The sequence below is a fragment of the Paramormyrops kingsleyae genome, chromosome 11, assembly GCF_048594095.1.
Source record: "Paramormyrops kingsleyae isolate MSU_618 chromosome 11, PKINGS_0.4, whole genome shotgun sequence".
NCBI classification, from domain to species: domain Eukaryota; kingdom Metazoa; phylum Chordata; class Actinopteri; order Osteoglossiformes; family Mormyridae; genus Paramormyrops; species Paramormyrops kingsleyae.
This window is the reverse complement of record NC_132807.1, coordinates 24,240,805-24,266,363: the sequence shown is the minus strand read 5'-3', so window position 1 is coordinate 24,266,363 and position 25,559 is coordinate 24,240,805. Positions and strand designations below refer to the sequence as shown.

General features: G+C 41.0%; 1 protein-coding gene across 1 annotated transcript; it reads left to right on the top strand.

Annotated features, from left to right (window-relative positions):
• Nucleotides 1-890: 890 nt before the first annotated feature.
• On the top strand, nucleotides 891-7,668 carry LOC111834518 (uncharacterized). The gene is made up of 13 exons (XM_072718423.1): nucleotides 891-1,845; nucleotides 1,956-2,191; nucleotides 2,481-2,562; nucleotides 4,076-4,107; nucleotides 4,224-4,392; nucleotides 4,729-4,830; nucleotides 5,076-5,116; nucleotides 5,311-5,433; nucleotides 6,123-6,221; nucleotides 6,385-6,513; nucleotides 6,820-6,859; nucleotides 6,999-7,119; nucleotides 7,272-7,668. Exons 1-13 carry the CDS (start codon nucleotides 891-893, stop codon nucleotides 7,450-7,452), a joined length of 2,310 nt encoding a protein of 769 aa, XP_072574524.1. The 3' UTR covers nucleotides 7,453-7,668.
• The last annotated feature ends 17,891 nt before the right edge of the window (nucleotides 7,669-25,559 follow it).

Sequence of the window (25,559 nt, the reverse complement as noted above, 5' to 3'; positions counted from 1 at the left end):
CCTCGACTGAAGGTACAACAACAGGTGTTACTAGTGGATCCACTCAACCATCCAAGATTCAGACCAGTGGTCCATCAACTGCTTCGACAACGACCCTTGCAGAAATTACAACTTCGACCTCGCAGACTCCAGCAACATCAGGACCACCTTCAAGCACCACAACCATAATCCAACCAGAAACAACGTCAGCACCTTCCACAAAAACAGAAACCACCACTGTCCCAACATCCACAATACCAGTCAGCACAACATCTGAAACAGTGACAACCTCGACTGAAGGTACAACAACAGGAGTTACTAGTGGATCCACTCAACCATCCAAGATTCAGACCAGTGGTCCATCAACTGCTTCGACAACGACCATTGCAGAAATTACAACTTCGACCTCGCAGACTCCAGCAACATCAGGACCACCTTCAAGCACCACAACCATAATTCAACCTGAAATAACGTCAGCACCTTCCACAAAAACAGAAACAACCACTGTCCCAAGATCCACAATACCAGTCAGCACAACATCTGAAACAGTGACAACCTCGACTGAAGGTACAACAACAGGAGTTACTAGTGGATCCACTCAACCATCCAAGATTCAGACCAGTGGTCCATCAACTGCTTCGACAATGACCCTTGCAGAAATTACAACTTCCACCACGCAGACTCCAGCAACATCAGGACCACCATCAAGCACCACAACCATAATCAAACCTGAAACAACGTCTGCACCTTCCACAAAAACAGAAACAACCACTGTCCCAACATCCACAATACCAGTTAGCACAACATCTGAAATAGTGACAACCTCGACTGAAGGTACAACAACAGGAGTTACTAGTGGATCCACTCAACCATCCAAGATTCAGACCAGTGGTCCATCAACTGCTTCGACAATGACCCTTGCAGAAATTACAACTTCCACCACGCAGACTCCAGCAACATCAGGACCACCATCAAGCACCACAACCATAATCAAACCTGAAACAACGTCTGCACCTTCCACAAAAACAGAAACAACCACTGTCCCAACATCCACAATACCAGTTAGCACAACATCTGAAATAGTGACAACCTCGACTGAAGGTACAACAACAGGAGTTACTAGTGGATCCACTCAACCATCCAAGATTCAGACCAGTGGTCCTTTAACAGCTTTGACAACGACCCTTGCAGAAATTACAACTTCCACCACGCAGACTCCAGCAACATCAGGACCACCTTTAAGCCCCACAACCATAATTCGACCTGAGACAACTTCAGCACCTTCCACAAAAACCGAAACAACCACTGTCCCAACATCCACAATACCAGTCAGCACAACAACACCTGAAACGGTGGCACCAACAACCTCAACTGGAAGTACAACAACAAGAATTACTAGTGGATCCACTCAGCCATCCAAGACTGAGTCCATTCCTCCATCATCTGCTTCGACTGTTTCTACAACTTCTATGTCTCAACCACCGACAACTTCAGCAACACCTCCAACTAGCTCTTTTACTTCAGCTTTCAGCAGTACAGTCTCACAAACAACCAGATCATTTACTGAGAGTCACAGTACAACAATGGAAACTTCAACCCCTTATACTGCTGTTGCACCAATTACACAAACATTACCTACTATTACAATGACCTTTGCTAAAACTACCGTATACGCTACACAACCCCAGCATGTTTTGACAACTAGCACTGGAATTGCTCAGTCTGAAATTACAACACAGATAAAGTCGTCAACTATATCTACTCATCCCCTCCCCCCAATTACTTCTGCTGCCTATAATACTAGTACTGTTCACGAAACAACGCTACCTTGCACTTGCAAGTACAATAACACAGATTTTACGCCAGGTAAGTCCTGTTTTTTATTGTATGGATGTCTACACATGAACAATTATTCAGTCTTATCAGTAACATCTTTCTTCATTTACTTGGTACTATTATCTTTTTTCCACCATCAGGTTCGCTGATATACAACCAGACTGATGATGCAGGATGGTGTTTCACTGCTATTTGCAGTCTCTCATGCATTGTGGTCAAACAGCCAATGCCCTGCCAGACCACCATACCTTCACCCACTTCTTCATCTTCTACACTGAATGCTGCTACTTCTGCAATGACAACACAACAGCAAAGCACAGCCACACCATCACCCACATCCGGGCTTGACTGCAACAATGTTCAGCCACCAAGAAAGGTGAAATATGACACTTTAAAAACAATTTAATTAAAAAGTACTCGCTCTGAGTATTGCCAGCACAACAATAGTCCCTACGTTACTCAATAGATAATTAAAGTAGTAGTTAAGTCTTCTTTTCAGAATTACCTTATTTCTAAATATTTATACCTGTGATCATTCATAGCATTTCTGTGTTTCTATCTGTCTCAATCCATTGTAAAGAGTAAAGTACTGTTGGGAAATGGAATGAAACATGTGGTGGGGGCAGCTAGTCAAATCTGTAAGTGTTTCTCCTTTTCTGTGACAGGATGGCGAGTCATGGCAGGTGGAAAATTGTACTACTGCCACATGTCAAAACGGCATTGTTTACACACGTTATGACTGTCCATGTAAGTACAGATTTTATTGATATTTTCTACTGAAAACTGTTTAATTGTTATGCATGTATATGTGTAGTAATATAAGTACACTACTGTTCAAAAGTTTGAGGTGACTTAGAAATTTCCTTGTTTTCCGTGAAGACATACAAGAAATTTGAATAGGAAATATAGCTAAATAGACCTTGGGCATTCTATATGTCAATTTGTTGAGGTAATCAGACAATATTTCACCCTGTGCATCCTGAAGCATCTTCCACAAGTTGTATTGGCTTGATTGTCATTTCTTACGTACCATTCGGTCAAGCTGCTCCCATAACAGCTCAACAGAGTTAAGATTCTGTGACTGTGCTGGACACACATTATATGCAGAATACCAGCTGACTGCTTGTTCCCTAAATAGTTCTTGCATAGTTTGGAGCTGTGTTTAGGTCATTATCCTGTTGCAGGACGAAATTGGCTCCAACTAAGCGCTGTCGGGACACAGGGATGCATTGCTGCAAAATGGAGTGATTTTCTTCCTTCTTCAAGATCCCTTTTACCCTGTAGAAATCTCCCACTTTACTTTCACCAGAGCAGCCCCAGACCATCGCATTGCCTTCAACATGCTTGGCAGATGTTGTCAAGCACTCATCCAGCATCTTTTCATTTGATCTGCATCACACAAAAGTTTTTCTTTTTGATCCAAACACCTCAAACTTAGATTCATATATCCATAGCACTTTTTTCCTCTGTCCAGTGTCTGTTTTCATTTGCCCGTCCCAGTTTTTTTTCCCACTGTTGACATTGAGACTGGTCCTTTGCAGGTATTATTTAATATAGCTGCCAGTTGAAAACCTATGAGGTGTCTGTTTCTCATACTACATACTCTGATATATTTATCCTCTCGCTCAGTTATGCACTGGGGCCTCCCTCTCCTCCTTCTGTTGTGGTTAGAGCCAGTTTGCGCTGCTCTGTGAAGAGAGCAGTACACAGCATTGTGCGAGATCTTCAGTTTCCTGGCAGTTTCTTACATGGAATAGCCTTCATTTCTCAGAACAAGAATAGACTGACGAGTTTCAGAAGAAACTTCTTTGTTTCTGACCATTTTCCGCTTGTAAATCGAACCTACAATTGTTGATGCTCCAGATACTCAACTAGTCCAAAGAAGGCCAGTTTTATTGCTTCTTTAATCAGCAGAATTTTCATCTGTGCTAACATAATTACAAAAGGGTTTTCTAATGACCAATTGACCTTTTAAAATGATAAACTTGCACTAGCAAACACAACATTCCACTGGAACACAGGACTAATTGTTGCTGATAATGGGCCTCTGTACACCTATGCAGATATTCCATTAAAAAAAAGTTGTTTCCAGCTGTGATAGTCATTTATAACATTAACAATGTCTACACAGTATTTTTCATAAATTTTATGTTATTATAATGGAAAAACTTGCTTTTTTCAAAAGCAAGGAGATTTCTAAGTGACCCCAAACTGAATGATAGTGTGTGTATGTGTCTAAGTTTTGTCTCCCTTTTTTCAGACTGTAATGGTTCTGATGGCCAACTCAGAAAGGTGACCGTCCTGGATCATTCATTCATTCTTTCATTCAAATTAGGCATGCAAGTTTATGGATTTTTGTATATTTACTCTGCAATCTTGTGCTCCAAACTCTGTACCACAAAATGCAGCTTGGAGAGACTTGGCAGACCAACTGTGACCAATGTGAATGCGATGCCAGCTCCGTGACCATCCAATGCCAGCCTTTCAAGTGTCCAACCCAAGCCAACCTCACCTGCAACCTGGAGGGCCAGGTGATAGTGACTGAGACATTGGACTGCTGCCAGAGGAACAGATGTGGTGAGTAGAACTCAATGTCAGTGGAAGCCTATGTAGAGCCCTAGGCAAGCTTCACGGTCCAGTTTCACTTGGTCTCGGATGCTCTACACGAGGGGGTGGTGCCCATGCTGAAGCTTGCCCTCAGTAGATGCTGCCCTAGGCAGCTGACTGCGTCGCCTAATGGGTCGTGGTAGAGAATCATTACTTGCTTCTATCTGTTAGCTTTGCATTTGTTCTTCAAGAAAGAGACAGAAATACCATACACAGTATCACAGATATCCTCCCATTTTGTCTTATCACGGATGTTCTACATCTACGTGCTGCTCAGACCCTATCTGTCGTTCCTTTTCGGTGCAGAATGTAACGTATCCCTGTGTCCCAAGCCTCAGCCTTGTTCACCTGGCTACACCCTTGTAACAAAAACACCTGCTGGACCTTGCTGCCCATCCTATGAATGTGGTGGGTACTGCCTAGAAAACCTTGCATGACAACTTACACACCATTAAAGTACAGCTGTACACTACTGTGTATAACTGCTGTGAATATACCATCAGTACAGTGGTAGTAACCTACAGGCCATAAATTGTTGCATCTCGTATACGAGAACGAAGACTGAAATATCCACCAAAACTTATATCTTATCTTTTCCAAAACATTAATAAATGTTCACATATGCTAATTTCACCATGTCCTACCTTCTACAGAACCAAAACCTGTCTGTGTTTTCAATAACACTGAGTTCAAGGTAAGAGTCCATAATATTAGTTAAATAGTAACTTTTTACAGACAACCAAGCCCATTATGTTTGGAGTACCAGGCTTAGCAATTAGAGCCTAGTGGTACATCGCAAGGGGTTCTCTGCCACTTAACGGTCAACCTGTGGCTGTCCCTTCCCTAATATCAGGTTTCTGACACTGTCATTGCCATACTGTCCCCCAGGTGGGAGAAACAATGCCCAGTGATGACTGTGAAGTGTGCAACTGCAGCACCAACATCGATCCGATAACAAAGTTGCACCTCAACATCTGTGTTCCAATGACCTGTGATACTAACTGCCAGCAGGTGGGAAACACATTGGTTGCCATACAGCATGTCTATATGTGTAATGTGTACTGTGTATACAAATTGATTTTCAAAGGCCTAGCTAATGTACTATAATGTTTAAAGTGTACTGTAAATACATATCGATTTTCAGAGGCCCAGTTAATGTACTATAATGTTTAAAGTGTACTGTAAATACATATCGTTTTTCAGAGGCCCAGTTAATGTAGTATAATGTTTAAAGTGTACTGTAAATACATATCGATTTTCAGAGGCCCAGTTAATGTACTATAATGTTTAAAGTGTACTGTAAATACATATAGATTTTCAGAAGCCCAGTTAATGTACTATAATGTTTAAAGTTTACTGTAAATACATATCGATTTTCAGAGGCCCAGTTAATGTACTATAATGTTTAAAGTGTACTGTATATTCAAATCAATTTTCACAGGCCCAGCTAATGTACTTTGTTTGTGTCAGTATCAGGATCACGTAAACACATTTTTAGCCCATTTTGTAAGGAAAGCAATAAATTCAGAATTACTGATATAAATGACATTTGTCTAGCTCAGTTAATATGATTTAGTATGGCATATTCTGAAATGTAAAAATATTAGCATCAAATGATTTTGTAATGCCTAAAAATGCATAAACTGTTTTGCATGTTTGTATCTGTGTTGATGTGCATATTCTGCTCTTCCTGTATGCAGGGCTTTGAGTATCAGACTGTTCAGGGACAGTGCTGTGGTATCTGTGTACAATCCACCTGCATCGCATCCCTGCCCGATAATACCACACATCTTATTGAGGTAAGCCGCGCTATTGAGATACACCATGGTTTTGTGAAGACATAGACTTCTGTCCCGTCTCTTTGCCTTCTGTATATTAATAGTTATAATTTTATTTCCTTCCGCAACTAAGAGAGTATTAAGAATTTTTGACTTACCCAAGTAATATGTATTTGACTGGCAGCCTGGGCAGAGCTGGTCACCCGCAAATGATAAATGTGTGACGTACGAGTGTGAAAAGATCGGAGACAAGCTGACCACTGTGAAAGTCAAAGCTGTGTGCCCAGAGTTCGATCCTGGGAACTGCATGCCTGTAAGTATCACCATGATCCCGGTTCTCTTTTGGTAATTTAGATTACATCTCAGTGATGATTACTGTCATCTAAGCTGTTCCCTTTACAATGCAAAACTTTTTGTGAAAGGATCTTTTCTGTCTTATGATACCAGCCTCTGACTGATCCAAACTGCTGAAAAATCCTGCTCACCTGTTAAATTGCGGTGCAGATCCATTAAATGTATTCAATTGTAGCTGGTTTACCACTGACTTAGAACTGCTTAAATGCACCAAAAATATGTTATTATAACCATCAATTTCATTTGATTGTTTTTCGTATCAAAGGGTACCGAGACAACTGATGCGGATGGCTGTTGCCAGACCTGTAAGTAAATCGGATACTATAAGCATTGGTGCTCCAGTGATATGTTGTAAATTTCAAAATAAATATTCGTTACCACACACTCAAAGGCCCAGGAGGTGGGTCTCACATTTACCACACACTGAAACATCTTCCTTTGCAGGTACCCCAATTCAGAATTGCAACTTAATGAAGAACAGCAGCATCCTGGTGCACAACACATGTCAATCCGCAGATCCTGTAGAGCTGTCCTCATGCACGGGATATTGCGGGACGTATTCCCTGTGAGTTTACACGCTAGTGTGTGTGTATAGCTTTAAAAAAGTGTGCTACATTTTATCAGTCGCTGATCTTCATTTAAAAATGTATTCTACTGCTGCCACTCAATGTACTTTCCATGCGCAGTGTTCTCATGCATCTATCTGTCCTCTGACAGGTACTCTGCTAACGCAAATGACTTGGTCCACTCCTGCTCCTGCTGTCAGGAGACATCTGTCAGCAAGAAGCAGGTACAGCTGGTCTGCCCAGATGGATCAACGATGGACTACACATACACCTACATTGAGAGCTGTAGCTGCAGCCCTGTGAACTGTGCCACGACGGCTGCAGGAAAGTGAGAGGAAATACTGCTTATTTAATCCCTTAAAATGTCTCAGTCGTGAACATTAGCTTTGTTTCTTTTTTTTAGCTGTCTTTGGCCATGCTTCTTAATATTAAACATTATGTGTTTTAACTGTTAAAGGTATATTAACAAAAGTAAAAATGCAGCCCCAATAGCACTACTCCGCTTTCCTGTATTTGCTTCTCAATAAACTGTAGCTGTGCAAATCCCATGATCCTTTATTCTTCTGATTTATTGCCCCAGTTTGTGGTTCCTATATATGCTGCTAGGCTAATTGGCATCTATATATTTCCCATGGTGTGCAAGTGTATGTGTGTGGGTTGGAGGATGGATGGTTCTCCATTAATAAGATAGCATGTGCTTTAAACTCTCATTCTGACTCAGGCCCCATTGTATACGTAATCAAGCAGTCCTGATTAGATATAGATTAATAAAGGTTAATCTTCTCTAAGAATATTCTTTTTTTATTTTCAAATGGAAAAAGCAGGTGCAAAATGTTATTGTTAATCAAGAGTTACTCATTGGAGTGGATGCTTCAAAGCCATTTAAAAAGCTATTCACTAAATAGGAGATAAACCACAGCAATTATGCTATGCATATCTAGTGCGATCAAGGCACCTGCCTGTAATGAACTAACATCCCATACAGAGTGACTCCTACCTTGTTCCCTGTGTGAAAGTGATTTTAAGAAATACTGAGTTCCTGAGATAAGACTAAGGAATACAAAAGGAAAAACGTTTGAGGGGAATCGGAGTAATCCAGCAGAAAGTCTTGAAAGCCATAGATGAGACTGGAAGTATTGAGACTGAGAAGGTCAGCAGGCAAGCGATTCAACAAGAAGAAAACAGGGCAAAAAGGGTACAGGAATCGCAAAACGAATTCAGCAAGGTGATCCAATGTATCCGATGTTCAGGAAATAATGGAATGGAAATGCTGAATACTTGCTCATACTTTTCTAAAAACTCTAAAACAGTGTTGCATGCGGAAAAGCATGTAGTTTCTTTAGCCGTCTCCTGTGAGAAAGTTTCTACAGCAGGGTATATACAGGAAAAAAGGATAACCATAATTCATAATTGCATTAATTAAAACATGCCAAAATCCTCAAAATAAATGGAACGGACCAAAAAGTATTTACAGCAATTTTTTGTAAATGGAAATATCTAAACATCAAAACATCAAACACACACACACACATACACACACACACTTTATGCTGTTGTGCCCTGCATTCTCTGGGTGAGGCTTCAGTGACCTTATAGGAGACAAGCAGGAGGAAGGTGGGTGGACAAAAATAGCTTTATCTCAGAATAGACCCAGTAATGTTTCTAAGAAATGCACAGTCATATGGTGTATGTCACCAAAAGTGACTCCCAGGACATGAATAGCATTGTGCTACTGTTACTGTGTTAGGGTCTATTTACTATTTCACTGTAGTTTTGTAAAATACATTTGGTTAAAAAAAAAAATTATAATTTGGGACTTGACCAAGGAGAAATATGTGTCCTGAGACTAAAACAGTTAAGAAGCACTGATTTACATTTTGTAGAAATATTTGAATTTTTGAGCAAGGAATATTATGAGAAAAGAAATCAGAATGGACAAGAAACAGGGGAGGAGAATGTGTGGAGATGGGTAAAGAAATTAAAGACAAAGACAGTCAGACTGCGGGACAATTTCTTGAAAGAAGTCATTCGGGAAATGTAACCAACTACTGATCATCAACAGGTAGTGCCAACTTTTTAAGAAATCCTCCAGAATCCACATGTCCAGCAGTGGGCGCTGCACCACTGCTAATTCTAGTCTCCACAAATGGATGCTATGTTACTGAATAATGGCAGACACCCAAAGTGCCTAATATGCAACCAAACAGTGTCTATTCCAGGAACTTATTTGCTTGAAACCATTACAGAGTTCAATAATCAATAAAAACATGGATCCGCTATTATGATGTGAACAACACTATACAACTAAAAACTGTGTGCACTAAGAAAACAAACACTTGGATCTGTACACCGAAAAACAAAAGGTAAGGCAGAGACTACAATGCAGAGCAATATACCATCATTAGTTTAATCATCAGAGCTTTAATTTCTCTCTCTCCACTATCATCATTTGACATCAATTCAAAACTAATGGGCCAGCCTGATTTGGGAGAGAGTTATTGAAGTGTGTTCACAACCTAAACACTATATTAAAAACATTACAGTATGTATATGTAACCAGATATTGTTCTGTTGGAACACCCAGTGCTACTGGATCCCTTGTTAAGTGCAGAAGATACTAAAACTGAAATTTACCATAAACGAAATGCATGCAGAAAACCTCCTGACTGTAGTTTGTGTGGTAACCAGACTGTGACTCATTGGGTCAAAATGGCGCAGTTGGACACCATTCACAGAAGGCTGGATGTGTAGCTTTGTTGGATAAGACAAAGACTGAAGACTCCCATGACTGACTTATAATAACCATCCATCCATCTTCGATAGCTCTTATGCAGTACAAGGTTGTGCCGACTCTGGGGACTGTCCCAAGAATGATGGGGCGCAAAGAAAGGGACACTCAGTGTGACAAGTCACTCCATCACAGGGCAAACTTTCACACGCAAGCACTCTAAATTGCCTTTGAGACAATTAAAAAGTACAGATTTGCCTAACTGTATTTTTGGACTGTGGGGAGACACCAGAGTACCTGGCAACCCACACGAACACAGAGAGACCATGCAAACTTCGCACAGGGAGAGGAGCCAAACCTGGGGTAGAGAGGCTAAGGTGCTGCCACTGAGGCACTATGCTGCCTCTTATAAAAATACACAATAGTTTACATTTTGTTTTACATTAATTTTTATTTAGCAGACATTTTTCTCCAAAGTAACATACAAGTGAGGTAAAACAACTTTAGTTTAGTAGCATTAAAGTTGTAAAGCAGTTAAGTGAAGTGAAGTGAAGTGAAGTGAAGTTAAGTTAAGTTACGTTAAGTAAAGTAAAGTAAAGTAAAGTTCAAAAACAGGGTGGTGGTGGCCTAATGATTAGGGAAGCACAATTGTAATTGAAAGGTTGCTGGTTCAATTCCCCAGTGTTAAAAAAACACACTGGGTGTTGAATTAGCTGCCCACTGCTATGGCAACATGGGCATCTTGCTGTGGTGCACCAACAATGGCAATTAAGCACTTCACTATAGTAATTTCAAAGCAAAAATGTTCCACAATGGTTATTTCCTATACTATCAATAAAATAATTGCTGTGCTCTACTGTTACTACTGGTTAATGTTTTGATGACTATAAATGATCTAAACTGCTTATTTTGTTTATTCCAGCCAACAAGGATAATGATTCCTGCAGCAATATAAGCTTTAATCATGACTAAGGAGTTTTAGGTGAAATATATGCTTCCTAAATAATGTGCTTAGATTCTGCATAGGGGTCATGCTTCAGTCTATTTTAAAAACACTGCAATAGCTGACTGTCTATGTTGGCCTCTACAAATAGCCAGGCCAGATGCAGCTCTGCCACAAACTAATCTATTCACCGATTTTCTGTTGCTACAAGGAGTTGGCCTCAGCTGTTTATGGGCCTTAAGAAATAAATTTACTTTTCTTTGTTAGACAAAGTAGCCGTTTGCTTATCTTTGCATCTCTACCGCAAAGATGATGATAAGCAACCTAATTATCTCAGTTTCAATTACAGTTTGATAATCCCCTGCTGATGGGCAAAATCATTTACAGCAAACTTTATACACACGTTACAAGCGATTGCTACAATTTATGTTTGTTTACAAATTTTTTTGTAAAAAAAAAAAAAAAAAAGATTTTACATTGCAGTATTTTAGGTACGGTCATCAGCCTTCTGTCAATATTGCCTCCAGTGGTTTATTCCAGGGATGCATATCAGATCCCAGATAAAATGGTACCTTGCCCCCCACCTCACACATTTCTACTTATAATATTATGTATTCAAGGGCTTCAGTAAGGGGCTGAGCCCCCTGAATCTACCAGGGCACCCATGCCCCTTCCACATTCCACAGTCCAATAAAAGTGCAGTTATATGAACTGGAAATTCTATTTTGACCAAATTATGTATTTGGCAAATGCATCTGTTTTGGGGGGTGGGGTGGGAGGGGGGCCTGTACTGACATATAATTAATTGGCAATTGTGTAAAGTATGTTCCCTGTGTGAAGGAGGCACTGGTACTCCTGATCTGTTCATTTTTAGAGACGAAAAACTGCCTGCTTTGTATATTGCTTGGTTCACCCACCTGTTTAATCTTAAGAGTGACAGTAAAGTTTAACTTTCCATCTGCATAATTGGCATGTCCTGCAGATCTGCTCAACTTTCCATCCGCATAACTGGCATGTCCTGTAGATCTGCTCAACTTTCCATCCGCATAATTGGCATGTCCTGCAGATCTGCTCGCTGTCCGTCACTTTGTCATGGAGGAAGCCTGAGTTTTTTTTACAATGCGCTATTTTGTTAGTGTTTGCACTGAAGTGGACTGGTACGATCGACCAGGACACTCACCTTTCCTGATACTAATGTAATGTATCAGTAGGATAATATGTATTCTATGTGCTAAACCACTGGCTCTCAACCGGGGGGCTGTGTCCCACTAAGGGACCTCAACAAAGACCGAGGGGGGGGGGGTCGCACATTTTATTTGAAAATCGCCGAAAATAATGTGACATTATTAAAACTGGAGTGGGTTGGTAGCCCATATCGAATTTTTATGGTATGTCGATATTTTTTCAAAATAAGATAATATTGTTTATTGTTTATTACATTGATATAATTATATTTATATTAATAAACATTGGCTATTTTTGCCATCTCTGCTAGACACAAATAAGAGAAACAATATCATAACATGGGGGGGGGGGCAAACATGTTTTCCAGGACACAGGGGGTCCTTGGATTAAAAAAAAGTTGAGAATCACTGTGCTAAACAATAAAATAATATCAAGTCACATTAATGCTCTGTATTTTTACATTTACCTAATCACACAGCTGTCGACTGTAGGATGAATCCGGATTACCTGAAGAAATACACACATAAACTTTGTAATTGTCAGGCTCCTTTTCCTTTGAATGAATGAATGAAAGTTACATTTATGCAGCGCTTTTTCAAGCACTCAAAGTGCTTCACAGAACCAATGGGGAACCACTTCAACCACCACCATTGTGTAACACCCACCTGGATGATACGACATCATCCATTCTGCGCCAGTATGCTCACCGTACAGTAGCTAAGGGGGTGAAGGGGTTAATCTAACTTTAATGGAAACATAAAAAACAATTATGCCTCAGCAGACTGGAGATTCAGTACATTGTACATTGAAACTAGTACTACAACTTCTATGTATTTCCTCACATACTATATCTGCCTCATAAAAGTTTTCTCGCTTCACAGATTTATTTTGCTGTGTTTCAATTTCACTGAATCCTTTTGTTTGTATCCTCTGAATTTCCCCCTGGAACTAAGCCAAGCAAACTGCATCTTCATTTGTGTGTCAGACACCAGGAGAATGTGATAGACGTAAAAATCCCATGAATCATGAAACCAGAACTACTTGCATATTCATGGGTTCCAAAAAGTAACAGATAACATGTCAAGATGCACTGAATAACAAAAAAAAAATCCTGATTAAATGAGTCGTTCCGAGGGAAATACAATTTCAGAGGCCGAACGGTGCATTTGCATTTGCTGTATCGTTCTTCCTCACAGTGGGTGTGCAGCGTACCTGCATCCATGTGTGTGTGTGTGTGTGTGTGTGTGTATGTGTGTATCATACTGTGCTAGTTTTTTTCTGTAGTAGTACTGAATACCATTAGGTGTCTTACAGAATTCATTTCATTTACATTTTTGTGTAGTTATGGGCAATACAGCAAACGTATTGTTAGCATAAGTAACATATTCAGTACCTCTTCCTTATACTGATACTGGTTCTATTCGAATTAATTATTTAATTGTAGTAGGTGCTGTGCTGTAAGTCCAGTGGCGAGTCACAATTAACAGCTGGATATGAACTAGTTGATTTCCGGCACGCTTTCTTTCAGACATTGTGACCTGGACGCTGCTGCGGTAAGAGCAGGGGTGCAGGGGGCTGCGCTTGTGTTCCTTTAATTATGGAAACCAGTTTGAAACCAGCAAAACGGCTTAGTGGGGAAGGGGGAGGAGCACGTGCTGGAGCATTAGTGCGTGAGGCACGAGCTCCATGGTGGTGAACTGGGCTGTTCCGCTGGTGCAGGCCGTAGGAGACTTTCACTGCAGTGTGAGACCCTCATGTATCCCAGGCAGGAGAAGCTGGGTGGGATAGAAATGAGACTCGTGACAACATCTGGAGTGAAGACCCTGCACTTCCCTGTGGTCAGCATTCTGTTTCGCAGGACAGATCCAGTTCTCTCACCCTACATATTCTTATTTTGATTATCCCCTGTATCCTCTATCACCCTGTGGTACCGTGGGCAGCCTGCTTTGTGAATCTTTCCTGTTTTATGTGCTTATTCTTTCCTGTTTTTGTACTTGGCTCAAATTTGAGTAGGGTTGCTGGGTAATAACCATTTGCTTATGGAATCACTGCAGTTTTATTTTTCTTAAATTGTTTTGGAGAGAATGACTGATCTTCCCGCCCAACTAATGGCATTTATTAACCATTTCTTAATGATCGTAGCTCCTTATAAAAGGATTTAAGGCACCTGTGTTTGGTCACCTTCATTCAGGACTGCTGCACGAGAAAGGCACCAGAAACTGATGGTTGGGTAATGAACTCTGACAAATGCAATTTATCATTTTCACACAGCAAATACGATGCAATCACGTTAGTGCAAATTACCTGCTGAAGAATTATCCAGTGTCAGGGAATTAACGAAACAAAATTGCAGTAGGTGAACTAGTGAGTGTAAATTGCTCCTGCTATGTATGTGAGTGCCCTGTTTTCACCTCATCTTGTGCTCTTGGGATAGACTCAGGTTCACTGTATTGTTAACTGGAAAAGTCATCTTTTTGTCGGTATGCTCAAATGTGTGTCAGGATGTCAGGGGCTTTAGCATCGACACATGCGCTGTGTGAGATTAAACTGGATACATGCAGGAAACCAAATTATTAAGTAAAAAAAAAACACACACAAACAAAAGAGAACACGCAAACCCCAGCTCCTATAACAAGGCAACATTTGATCTCAATGTGTCCCATTGTGATTAAAAATATTAAGCAGTACAGGATTTATAGACAATGTATTCCATTGTAGCTACTCCATTAATCCAGCAGTCCCTTGATATTTGGGTTAGTTTGCCAGCATCAGCAGGTTCTGATTACTGATCTGCACACAGTTAACTTTTAAAAGGCTGACATTTGCTGTGGTTTTACTGCCATAAATCCACACACATTCACTTCGTTGGTTCTATACATTTACATAATTGTGTGCTGTGGTCTATAATTCTTCATAAAATAGTGTTGAGATCAAGTGATGAATTGTGGAGTGCCATTCCGGAGTGATATGACTACATAGGATTCCAGGGTATGAAAAATGTCACATAGTATGAATATGTTCTGCTCCTTATTTCCTGGAAGGTCAGATCTATGAAGATTTGTGGTTTTATTAATCAGTTTATACTGTGACATTAGTCATGTGACATAGATCCATCCTGCACACAGCAGCATCTGGTAAAAATATAGTAGCTTGGATACATAGTGAACCAAAATACAGCACAAATAAACAAATAAGGTATGTGGACATTAAACACCCTTGAACTCTCACCAGAAAGGCTAAGTGACATCTATGACAATCTGGGACGGACATAAGTTGAGGTACATAATTAAAGATACACTATCATTCATCTGCAAATGCTATTTTAAAAATGCACAAATTGAAATGTTCAGATGTTATTCCTAATATTAAAAGTGGTGTTTAAAGAATAAATGTGTATTTATTTCATCCATCTTCTAATAGCTGATACTGGTGAGAGTCATGGGGGGGTAGTGGTGGGGGTTGGGCTGGCATGCAGACAGCATAGGTCACAAGACAGGGGGACTCCCTGGGCAAGATGCCAGCCCATCACCGGGCAAACTGACACACACAATCACACATGACTGTCCCCTGGGAGATGTCAGTCAGCCTAACTGCATGTCTTATGGCTGCATGAGGAGCACTGTATTCCAGAGGTAGAACGTGCAGACAACCTTAACCCTATCCAGCCCTAACCTTAATCATAAGTCACCAAATGAAATACGGGACTTTTGGAATTTTTAGTTTTTTGATTGCAGTTTTATAAAATTAGGTTTCCCCTTGTTGGGACCAAAAAAAAAAAAAAACGGTCCCCACAACATTACATTAATAGGTTTTTGTTGTTGTTTTTTATCACATTGTGCAGATATTTTGTCCTTACAATGTAACATATACATAACTTAGACACACACACACACACACACACACACACGCAAGCCTGGAGGTGTGAGACAACAGCTACAATTTCTTTATTATGTTTTTATTCTACTGAGGCTTCAAAAAATGACAGCATTTCACCTCTAAAGTATTTTGGGGTTTAAGTTTGTCACGAAGTCACATTAACCTTCTTAACAACTGTTAGATAAAGTATTATAAAGTATTATTTTAACACTCTAGTGTTGTAACCCACCTTGGTCTTAATATAAAGGGTTAATATGCTACTATGAAGTGGAACTCACTCACTCTAAATCGATTTCAACTCCAAAGGTGTAACAACGTGCCCTGGGTTACAACACTAGTGAAAGCAAAACCGCTACTAGATTAAATTGCTCTCTTGGTTTACAAACAGCGCTGAGATACCAGCAGTCTTCTGATGAAACATTAAGCTCCTGGAAAAAGTTAATCCGGTTTGCCTGATTCCCTCCTAATCCTTGGCCTGGTTCTTTACTAAAGCATTACTGGAATGGTCTGAGTGAAGTGCTGAGCTGGGTCAATTTTATTTAGGTATGTTCTGAATTAGCAGTTAGCACTATGGTAAACTGGCACATTATCCAGGGTATACCCCAGCCTAGTGTCCTGTGACAGCTGGGATAAGCTGCAGGGCTTTCGACGACCCTGAATAGGATGGAATATGGTCTGATTATTATTATTATTGCTGAAGTGCTATTCTGCAGGCGGCACAGCCAGTTATAATGCACATTCTCTTACTTCCCTTGACTGTTAGGTCAATTTGCCGCCATCACAGGTTGCTCATGGGAGTTTCATTTACACAGAAATGTTCTGAGGGCGGAAAAAAAAGCTGCTTGGACCCACCTCCTCTACAATCTGATTGGTTATCACCCTGGACCAATCATTTTTAATTCTGCACTCAACATTTTTGTGTAAGTGAAATTCCCATGAGCTTGCAGGTGGCCATAAAACTAGCACCACCAACAGTACTCCCCCCCCCCCCCCGCAACATCACATCCCCAAAGCCACATATTTCAACCCGCATGTAAAGCCACACAGCCCGTCCCCATCATACAAGTAGGTTAATAAGAGGACATGGAACTTCCTGGTTTGCCTGCAGCTCTTGGTATCAATGCCCATGCTTCCTTTCTCCCAGAAATGGGTGACAACTCCTTGTCAAAATATCATAATTTCAGCTTCGGTTATCATCTCTACCATCTCGTACATCAGTTGCTTCCTGTTCAAGGTGAGGTCTGACATCATGCAATATACCAATTAAATATTGTTCCTCAGTCAACTTGGCTTTTACAGTTACGCTTGTAGGTTCTGTAAGCTGGAAGTACCGAGAAGACAAGCTACTCTTGCAGAAACGGGCATCACCAGCCTTGTGCCTGCGGCAGATCTCTGCAACACCTCCGTTAATCAAGTGGGATTTTTCTTTGTGCTCATATTCACTCCCTGTAATCCCTAGTTCATATACTTTCACTCCTGCTCTTCTCCTTTCTACCCACCACCGTCTAGTGAAAAATAGTGTTCCTTACAGATTCTCCCAATAATTCATCCAGTAGTAATAATGTTGCAATCTTCTCTCCAGAGGATCAAGGGCAGCTAGCTTGCGGCTATGAGCTGGAGCTCCGGTGTTATTTGAAAGTGTTTCCCTCAGTCAGACTCTCCAACTCTCAGAAGATATAATGTTCAAAGTACGCTTTCCTCATATCATCATAAACACCGGTAACTGTGCAAATGAATTCTTTCTTATAGATTTTACTCGGCAAAGAAAGAAAGGATGCATGTTAGGGATGTCGTAGAAGACAACCGTTTATTCTGGTGTTTGGCAGACGTCCTGCAAAGTAAACTGCGCAAGTGAATATCATTATTGATGAAGTAAGTGGTGCCGCTGTACTAAGCTATAGAAGAAATGATGAATACTCAGAAGGAAACGGGACCTTTTCGTAACGATGGCGAAAAGCCATCAGCTGGTCCAGTTCTTATTTACTTGGAAAATTATTAAAGCCTAAAAAACAGCCATTCACCTATAATAAGATCAAATTTAGATGCCATATTATTTTCCATAAAAGAACATTTTTTTTTACTATGAGGTTTCTGTAGTAAATGGTAAAATACATCAAAGAAATGTACCACTGTGTGTGTGTGTGTTTATGTGCGTATATATGTGTGTGTGTGTATATACACACACTCAGTGACAAAAAAGTTAAGCACCCAGAAGTAATGGTCCGATTTGGATGCAATTTGGTACATGTGCAGACCAGCGATGGGCACACATGGTGACACGTCTAGTCACCAGACACAGAGGATGCCTCGTAGACGCATTAGACAGCATTACCAGCACTTGACAGAGTTTGATAGGGGTCGCACTGTGGGTTTGCATGAGGCCGGATGGTCGTATCGTGCAATTGCCCGGCATGTGGGGCATGCAGATGTCACAGTCACCCGATGTTGGATCCAATGGGCACGTGAGGGCACCCACACACGTCGTGAAGGTTCCGGTCACCCAAGACAGACCACACCAAGGGAGGATCGTCATATTGTGCACCAAGTATTACAGAACCCCGTGACATCTGCACCTGCCACCTGGACCCAGGTATTGGACTCTCTGCAGCACCCCGTATCATTCCGCACTGATGACTGGTTCACTGTCCCATGCGTAGGCTGCCGTTAACACCAGCTCAGAGACGGCTGTGTTTGGAGTGGTGCTGTAACCTGGAGGCATGGACTGAGGACTAGTGACGTCATACCATGTTCAACGATGGATCTTGGTTCTGCATTACCATGGATGAGTGTTCTGTGTGTGTATGGCGGCGCAGAGGGAAGAGGATCAATCCTGCCAATGTTGTGGAGAGACACACCAGTGTTACTCCTGGCATCATGGTGTGGGGAGCCATAGGGTATGACATCATGGTGTGGGGAGTCATAGGGTATGACATCATGGTGTGGGGAGCCATAGGGTATGACATCATGGTGTGGGGAGCCATAGGGTATGACCTCAGGTCATCTCTGGTAGTGATTCGGGGGACCCTGACGGCACAGCGCTACATCAGTGACATCCTGCATCCGCATGTCTCACCCCTCCTGAGACAGTATCCTGGTACAGTCTGTCAACAAAACAACGCCTGTCCACACACGGCACGTGTCTATGGACTGCCTGCGTCATGTTGAGGTCCTCCTGCGGCCAGCCAGGTCCCCCAATCTTTCCCTTTCAATCAAACATGCGTGAGATCAGCTCGGGTGTCAACTCAGACCCAGCGTCAATCTGCAGGATCTCGAGGGCCAGTTACAACATCTGTGGGCCGACTTGCCGCAGGAGAGGATACAACGGCTGTACGATTCCCTTCCGCACTGTATCGCTGCATGTATCCAGGTCCGGGGTGGGGGGAGAGGGTTTGGTGCCCTACTGACATGGGACTAGCAGTGTGCCCATACTGCCAACTCTGTTGTCCTTTTAATCTGATATTACAGGCATTGTGATACAGTCACATGACCTTTCACCATATATAGATTCATTTAATTTCCACCACTCCGTCTGGGACCTTAACTTAACTACTTAGTGTATATAACATTATATAATTAAATATAATGTATAATAAAGTAGAATTATTAGTATAGTACTTGATGATTTCCATTAGTGTACAATGAGGTGAAGTGTATATTTTAGTTGAATAACACCATCCCGAGAACCTACAGTTGCACGGCAATTTTCCTGTGAGTTTCATTGTATAGTACCAACTATACCCTGAGGCATATGAACATGTTAAAAGCATCCACAAGAAGACTTACAAAGTAGCAGATTTACAGTCTTACCATGGCACTGCCATGTGTGGTGCACCACTAATTCAACACAAAATTCACTCGAGGCTTTTGATGCAAGTGAACTCACATTCAGCTATTGCTAGATGACCATAGGCTCTGGCAAGACTGACAAGATGACAGAGACAGAATTGATTTTCAAAGCTCTCACCTAGCAGTTCTTTCAGATTTCAGATTTTGATGTTTCTGGTATTTCACCTCTCTTGCCCTCTTTGTCCCAGAAGGTCTGTACTCTTGCTGCCTTTGTTGGCCTGAACTTTCTTAGTCCTTGTCTACAGTCATTTTGCTTCCTTCTTCATCTGGTCCCTCAGCACTGTAGTGCTCTGAAATAAATTAAGTCCCAGCGGATGTCCTGTCAATCACAAATGACACCATGAATAAAAAGAAAGCCAGTCCACCTTAAAAAGATGCATCTCAAGAATGGGGACTCAAGATGCACATTCATAATATGTGAGAACAACAGAATGTTAAAACGTGTGACATATTGAGAAGCGTGTTGGGCTGTCACAGCCTGACCTTTGCAGTCTTACGTGATCGTATTTCATCATTAAGTCAATTGTTTAAAATTCCACGTTGCTTTTCTGGAAGTGTTTTTATTCTACGCATAAAAGCACTAACTGCTTAGGTCATGTTCAGTTGTGACCAAAAGAACGTCATTATTGTTCTAGCTGACAGACTCAGAAGTCCAACAATGAGATAGACAAAAGGCATCATATTCTTAAAGACTCTGTAATGAGCATTGATACAGACTCCTAATGCCCCCTACTTAGGATTGATCCCACGGGGGGCAGTTCCATCACAATGGAGAGTGGGAGAGACAGAGAAGGCAGGGCTAAGAGGCTAGAGTAGGGTTTCCTCAATTATGGTCCTGGAAGGCCAGAATCCAACACAGTTTGCAGATCTCTCCATTCAAGTACACCTACTAAACCTGGTAATTAGCTGATTAAGGTGTATGTTGAGCAGGGGAATCTGCAAACTGTGTTGTATTCTGGCCCTCCAGGATCTAGGGAACTAGGGAACCCTGGGGTAGTTTGAGTAAAATAAAACAACAAATGGGAAAACAAGTCTTACATTTTCCATAATGGTTAAGATAGTACAGGTGCTCCGTCTGAAAGATGATGGAATTTTGACGTCAAGATCTGAAGGAATGGATGAAATTCAAAAGACATTATGGAAGACTGATGGAATAAGAGATGTTTAAGTAGATTCACTGGTCATATAGTTTTTTGTATGTGAAACAGGCAGGAATTTAGCTCATCACAAAGCAGGAAGTATTGCAGAGGAACCGTCTATTTAGTCAACCTGCTAATGTCATGAATTGGCTATAGCTAAACCTCCACAGATATTCCTGCATCACATCTGCTTTGTATGTGCACCTCACTCAACGGTCCAAAGCAAGCCCAGTCTCACCATAGCGTGACAGACAAAAGCTGATAGACATGCCAAATATCTTGCTGTTTCTATTGTCTTTTTCACCCTCTGGGGATTATGACTTGAGCCCTATCAGCATATTAACTATAACGACCATAATAATGGTTATATAAGCACTACTCAGTGTGAAACGCAGTTCATATCTGGTCATTTTCTAATGGTTTCTAGAGCCAAGGCTGGGTGCTTTGGGAACATGGTGCACTTATAATAGGTGACGACCCAGTTGCTTTACCCTCAGGTCTTCTGCCAATAGCTAATTCTGCTATTCAGCTCCCCTTGACTGTCCGTGTCAGGCTTCCTGGGCTGTCAGTGTGTGTGTACATGCAGAAACCTGCTTAGCCATGTAGTCATCAATATATTACATACATTTACTTTGATTTAATAGCCATACTTTCACTATAACTATTATTAAGATAATATATTACTAATAATATACGCAATTATTACTCTGATATCCTAGAACCTTGGGGAAGTATCTGCTAAAATAGTTTTGGTCAGACTTGACCTTCAGTCTATATATTAGTGTAATTACCAAAAGGTGAAGAGCTTTGTTTAATACATATTTTAATAGTTCATAATAATTCATAAATGTATTAATTTCTTCCACACATTAAATCACATTTACCTTACCTTACGGCAGCCAGAGCTCCAGCCTGACATCTTCACAAAAATTAATAAATAAAATGAAATAAAAATCAGTAGTTCCAAGTGGCCAAAAGCAACACCAGATATTTGCAGTTATTAGTGTTGTGCTGAATTGGAAAACAGCCAATATCGGGACATTAAAGCTAAACCTTGAAAACCTAATTTTCCAACTGGGTTCACTATAATTGATTTTTTTTTCTCTTTACTGCCGATGCCTTATAGATTAATTAATTACACTATCAAAGTATTTCCAACCCACAAAAACATCTTCAGGCAACTTTGCCCTTTTCTGCCCGTCGAAGTTGTGAGGCCACTTTGCTTAGTACGCATATAAAGGTATATGCTGATAATGAATTATAACTGAATGAATACAAAACACAATTTATTAATATCGCGCGTTTAAGATTTTGGCCAGGTCATGAAACAAACAGTAAAAAATATTGGCAGTCTTGTAGATTTTCTAAGGTACAAAAAATTTATTACCTTTGAAGTCAGCGTGTATTTATATCCCACTGTCATATCGTGTGTCACTGCATGTTCTTCACCTAGTCCTGTGATCCATTCAGCAGCAAATACCACTTATGTATGATTCTTCAGTCACACAACTCAACTGAACGGATAAAAGAACCACTGTGGTAGAAGTCTGTAAGTGTTTTCCGATGAAATGCTTCAGGTAACTAATAAAACACATGTATGGTGGTATTTTTGTTTTTTAGCGTGTTTTTAGGAGGAATGGTTTTTCGTCTATGAATGCTTGTTTTTTTTTTCTCTTCTTGGGAACCTGTTTCAATCCCCTGTCCTTTATTACAAAGGCTCCATCCGTGCCATTGTAGTATATTTTCTCAGTTTGACATGACAGCGGCCCTTGTCTTTTATTTCTTTGTTTCTCTGTTCTCTTTCACCTGCGTGATTATTTCTGCTGGGGTCCAGCTGCAGCCTGAGTATCGTGACTCTTTGCCATCGATGGAATACGCCCATTGTCCTCTATCTACTGATAGTGTTTGACATTTAATTGACCCAATGTTTCATGTAGTCATCTTTTTAACTAGCATTTTTGTTTGTACTAGTTAACTAGATAGCTAGCTACCATTATTGTTAATTGTGAATATAAAACAAGATTAGTTTTTATCTTGTTCACACTGACATAATTGCCTTGCTAACAGTCCACGCAAGTCCTTTTCAAATATTAAACCGTTCACTGACAGCTGTGTAAAGATAGTTTTCCATTTGTGCTGAGGGTGTCTCATCACATTTTTTAGGTTAAATTTGTAGTTTCTGAAGGAAGTGTGTTTTTTATTCTGCTGTAATAATGGATTTTTGAAAATGCGTGTTTTTTGCTCCCTTGTGTTCATGGAGATATTTAGCTTCCGAGTTTTAATGCACTATTAGCTATCCATCCATAGCTACTTACTGAGTACCCAGCATGTCCATCCCAGCTAGCAGAGGGTGCCAGTCCATCCCAGTGGACACACTGCAGGCATCTTAGAGTCACAGACTGACTCTGCCACATCAATTATCACCGGGCCAAATCTAATCAGAGCGACAACATGCAAGCTCCACATGGGGAGACAGACAAAGGATTCCAACCCTCAACCCAGGAGGTGGGATCCACTGTGCCGTGGTGCCAATCCTCTGCCTCACCTAGGCTAACATGCCAGTATTATCACCTTCTGGACAGGGGCGGATTAACGCACAGGCTAGATATGGCTTAAGCCTAGGGGCCCCACGTGTGCCAGCCGGCAAGGGGACCCCCATTGGCACGGAGGGGGGCGGGGTTGGGGGGACCACAGACTACTGTAGCCTAGGGGCCTCTGTACACCTTAATCTGCCCCTGCTTCTGGGAATACTCTTTTACTTTGTATTAAGTACCACTAAAAACTGTCTTTCAGGCAATTGATTAGATGTACAATTTCTTCATATTTACGCTCTTTCCACTCCACATACTTCCCCGACAACTTCTTGTTCCACTTACTTGCCAGCGATTACCTTCCAAAACCAAATCACCCTGTCGTGTTCATAGGTTATCACACCTGAAATTGGAATGTTGTCACCCTCGCAATCACTGCTTGTGCTGATACGTGAGATGAGAGCGTTTCTTTCGATATCTGCTCGAGCCCCAATTGAGCTTGATGAAGACTCCAACTTTGCGAATCCTTCTGCCAGCTCAGCTGCTGTCTGATCCAGCGCAGGGAGGATTAATCTTTCCCAACTGACACTCTCATTACAGTGAGTGAGGTCAATACAGATTCTTATCATTCTATTTTCTTTCTGGTTTCAGCAAACCGGCTCGTCCGATGTCCATTGACCCCATTCACTGTGCTGTTCCTTTATTTTTGTCATTGATGCCAGCAGTGTGCCACAGACAGTACTTAGTGTGGAGTCTTTCAGTTTAACTTCATTGTCCCTTTTATATTATACCTAGTCCTCTGAAGGCTTTTGAAAGCGACTGTTAAGCTTTAAGAGCCTCAATATGGCTGATAAGGGTAGAATAGGATCATTAATTCTAATTCCAATTACTTTTTATTTGTCTTTTTTCTAGATGGGGCTGCAAAATCTTCCAATCTCGAAGTTTATTGTGGCCCAGTTTATCGTTGCTAGTTTGAAAGGTGCGTCATGCTGATTTTCTGTGTCCTCTTTTTTATACATGCACATCACTGCAGCGTCTTCCTTTTTATGACACTTCCAGCCACTTCAGAAGGGCAGTTTTGATAGATGGTTCCTTCTGTCCCTGTGTTGTGCTGCATGGCTGCATTTACTCTGGCTTGACCTTGTTTCCCATGTTTTTTTTTCTTAGAATTCCATCGCGACATTCGTTTGCTGGGAACCAGCTGAGTCATGAAAGGCAGACCCTCCTGTTGCTTGATTTCTTCTCGCTGATGGATTTCTGTTATTCTCTTTTTGTGAGCCGCTGCAAGCCCAGTTGAAGACACTCTGACAAATCGTGGCTCCTGGTTTTAGGCCTCATTCTTTTTTAGCAAACACAGTAGTTTTTATGAACTTGCTGTCTTGAGAAAATTGTATATTTTCTGTTATTTTGATTCATACAATGAACACCCGTTGTGTACAGTAGTGTGTGATCTTGAAGTACTCCATAGCTTAAACCTGATCATATGCTTATGAGTCATCCATTACTCAATCTGATCTATTTCAAATATTAGAAGTTGTGGTTAGACTGACAGTAAACATTGTCCCCCTTCATTACACTGCTTTTTTGCTAAAATACTTATGGTATACACGTTTATTGCTTCTGGAAGCATCTTTACCTGGTGACACTGCAGGCAGCCCAGGCTTATCCGCGTTTGACACAGTCCCAAAGGCCATGTCCCACTGCCCCTTTCATATCTCCAGCACTCCTTTTCCCACAAGTCCTTAGTGACATCAGAAGGCAAAGAGCAGTCTGGATGGCAACTACATGTCTTGATGAAAAATACCATGAAGTTAAATATAAAGCAACCATATTATCAAGTTACATTATAGTGAAATGCCTGCTGGGAGTTTTCAGAACATATAAATAACAGATAATGATCCCCATGTCTGCAAAACAATCATCAAGGAGCTTAGATTATTTTTTGTAGAAGTACAAAAGTCACATTTGGTGTAGATTTTCTATTGAATTTGTTGATTTCCACTTTACACAAAGGCATCAAGATTCTTTAATTGTCACATACATAGTTATACAAAGTAAACACGCAGTGAAATGCATCCTGAACCGCTCTTTTGTAGATTGTGCAGTGTCCTTCTCCAGGGAAGACCATGTATAAAGGTGACCCTGAGGCACAGAGTATTTCTGTGTGTTTCTGATGGTATCCTGTCCACAG

Bases quoted from the DNA above. Each gene is read 5' to 3' on its own strand.
- LOC111834518 (XM_072718423.1), top strand. From the start codon at position 891: ATGACCCTTGCAGAAATTACAACTTCCACCACGCAGACTCCAGCAACA. The intron at 2,192-2,480 runs GTGAAATATGAC...TTTCTGTGACAG, and splicing joins ATGTTCAGCCACCAAGAAAG to GATGGCGAGTCATGGCAGGT. The intron at 4,108-4,223 runs GTGACCGTCCTG...CACAAAATGCAG, and splicing joins CTGATGGCCAACTCAGAAAG to CTTGGAGAGACTTGGCAGAC.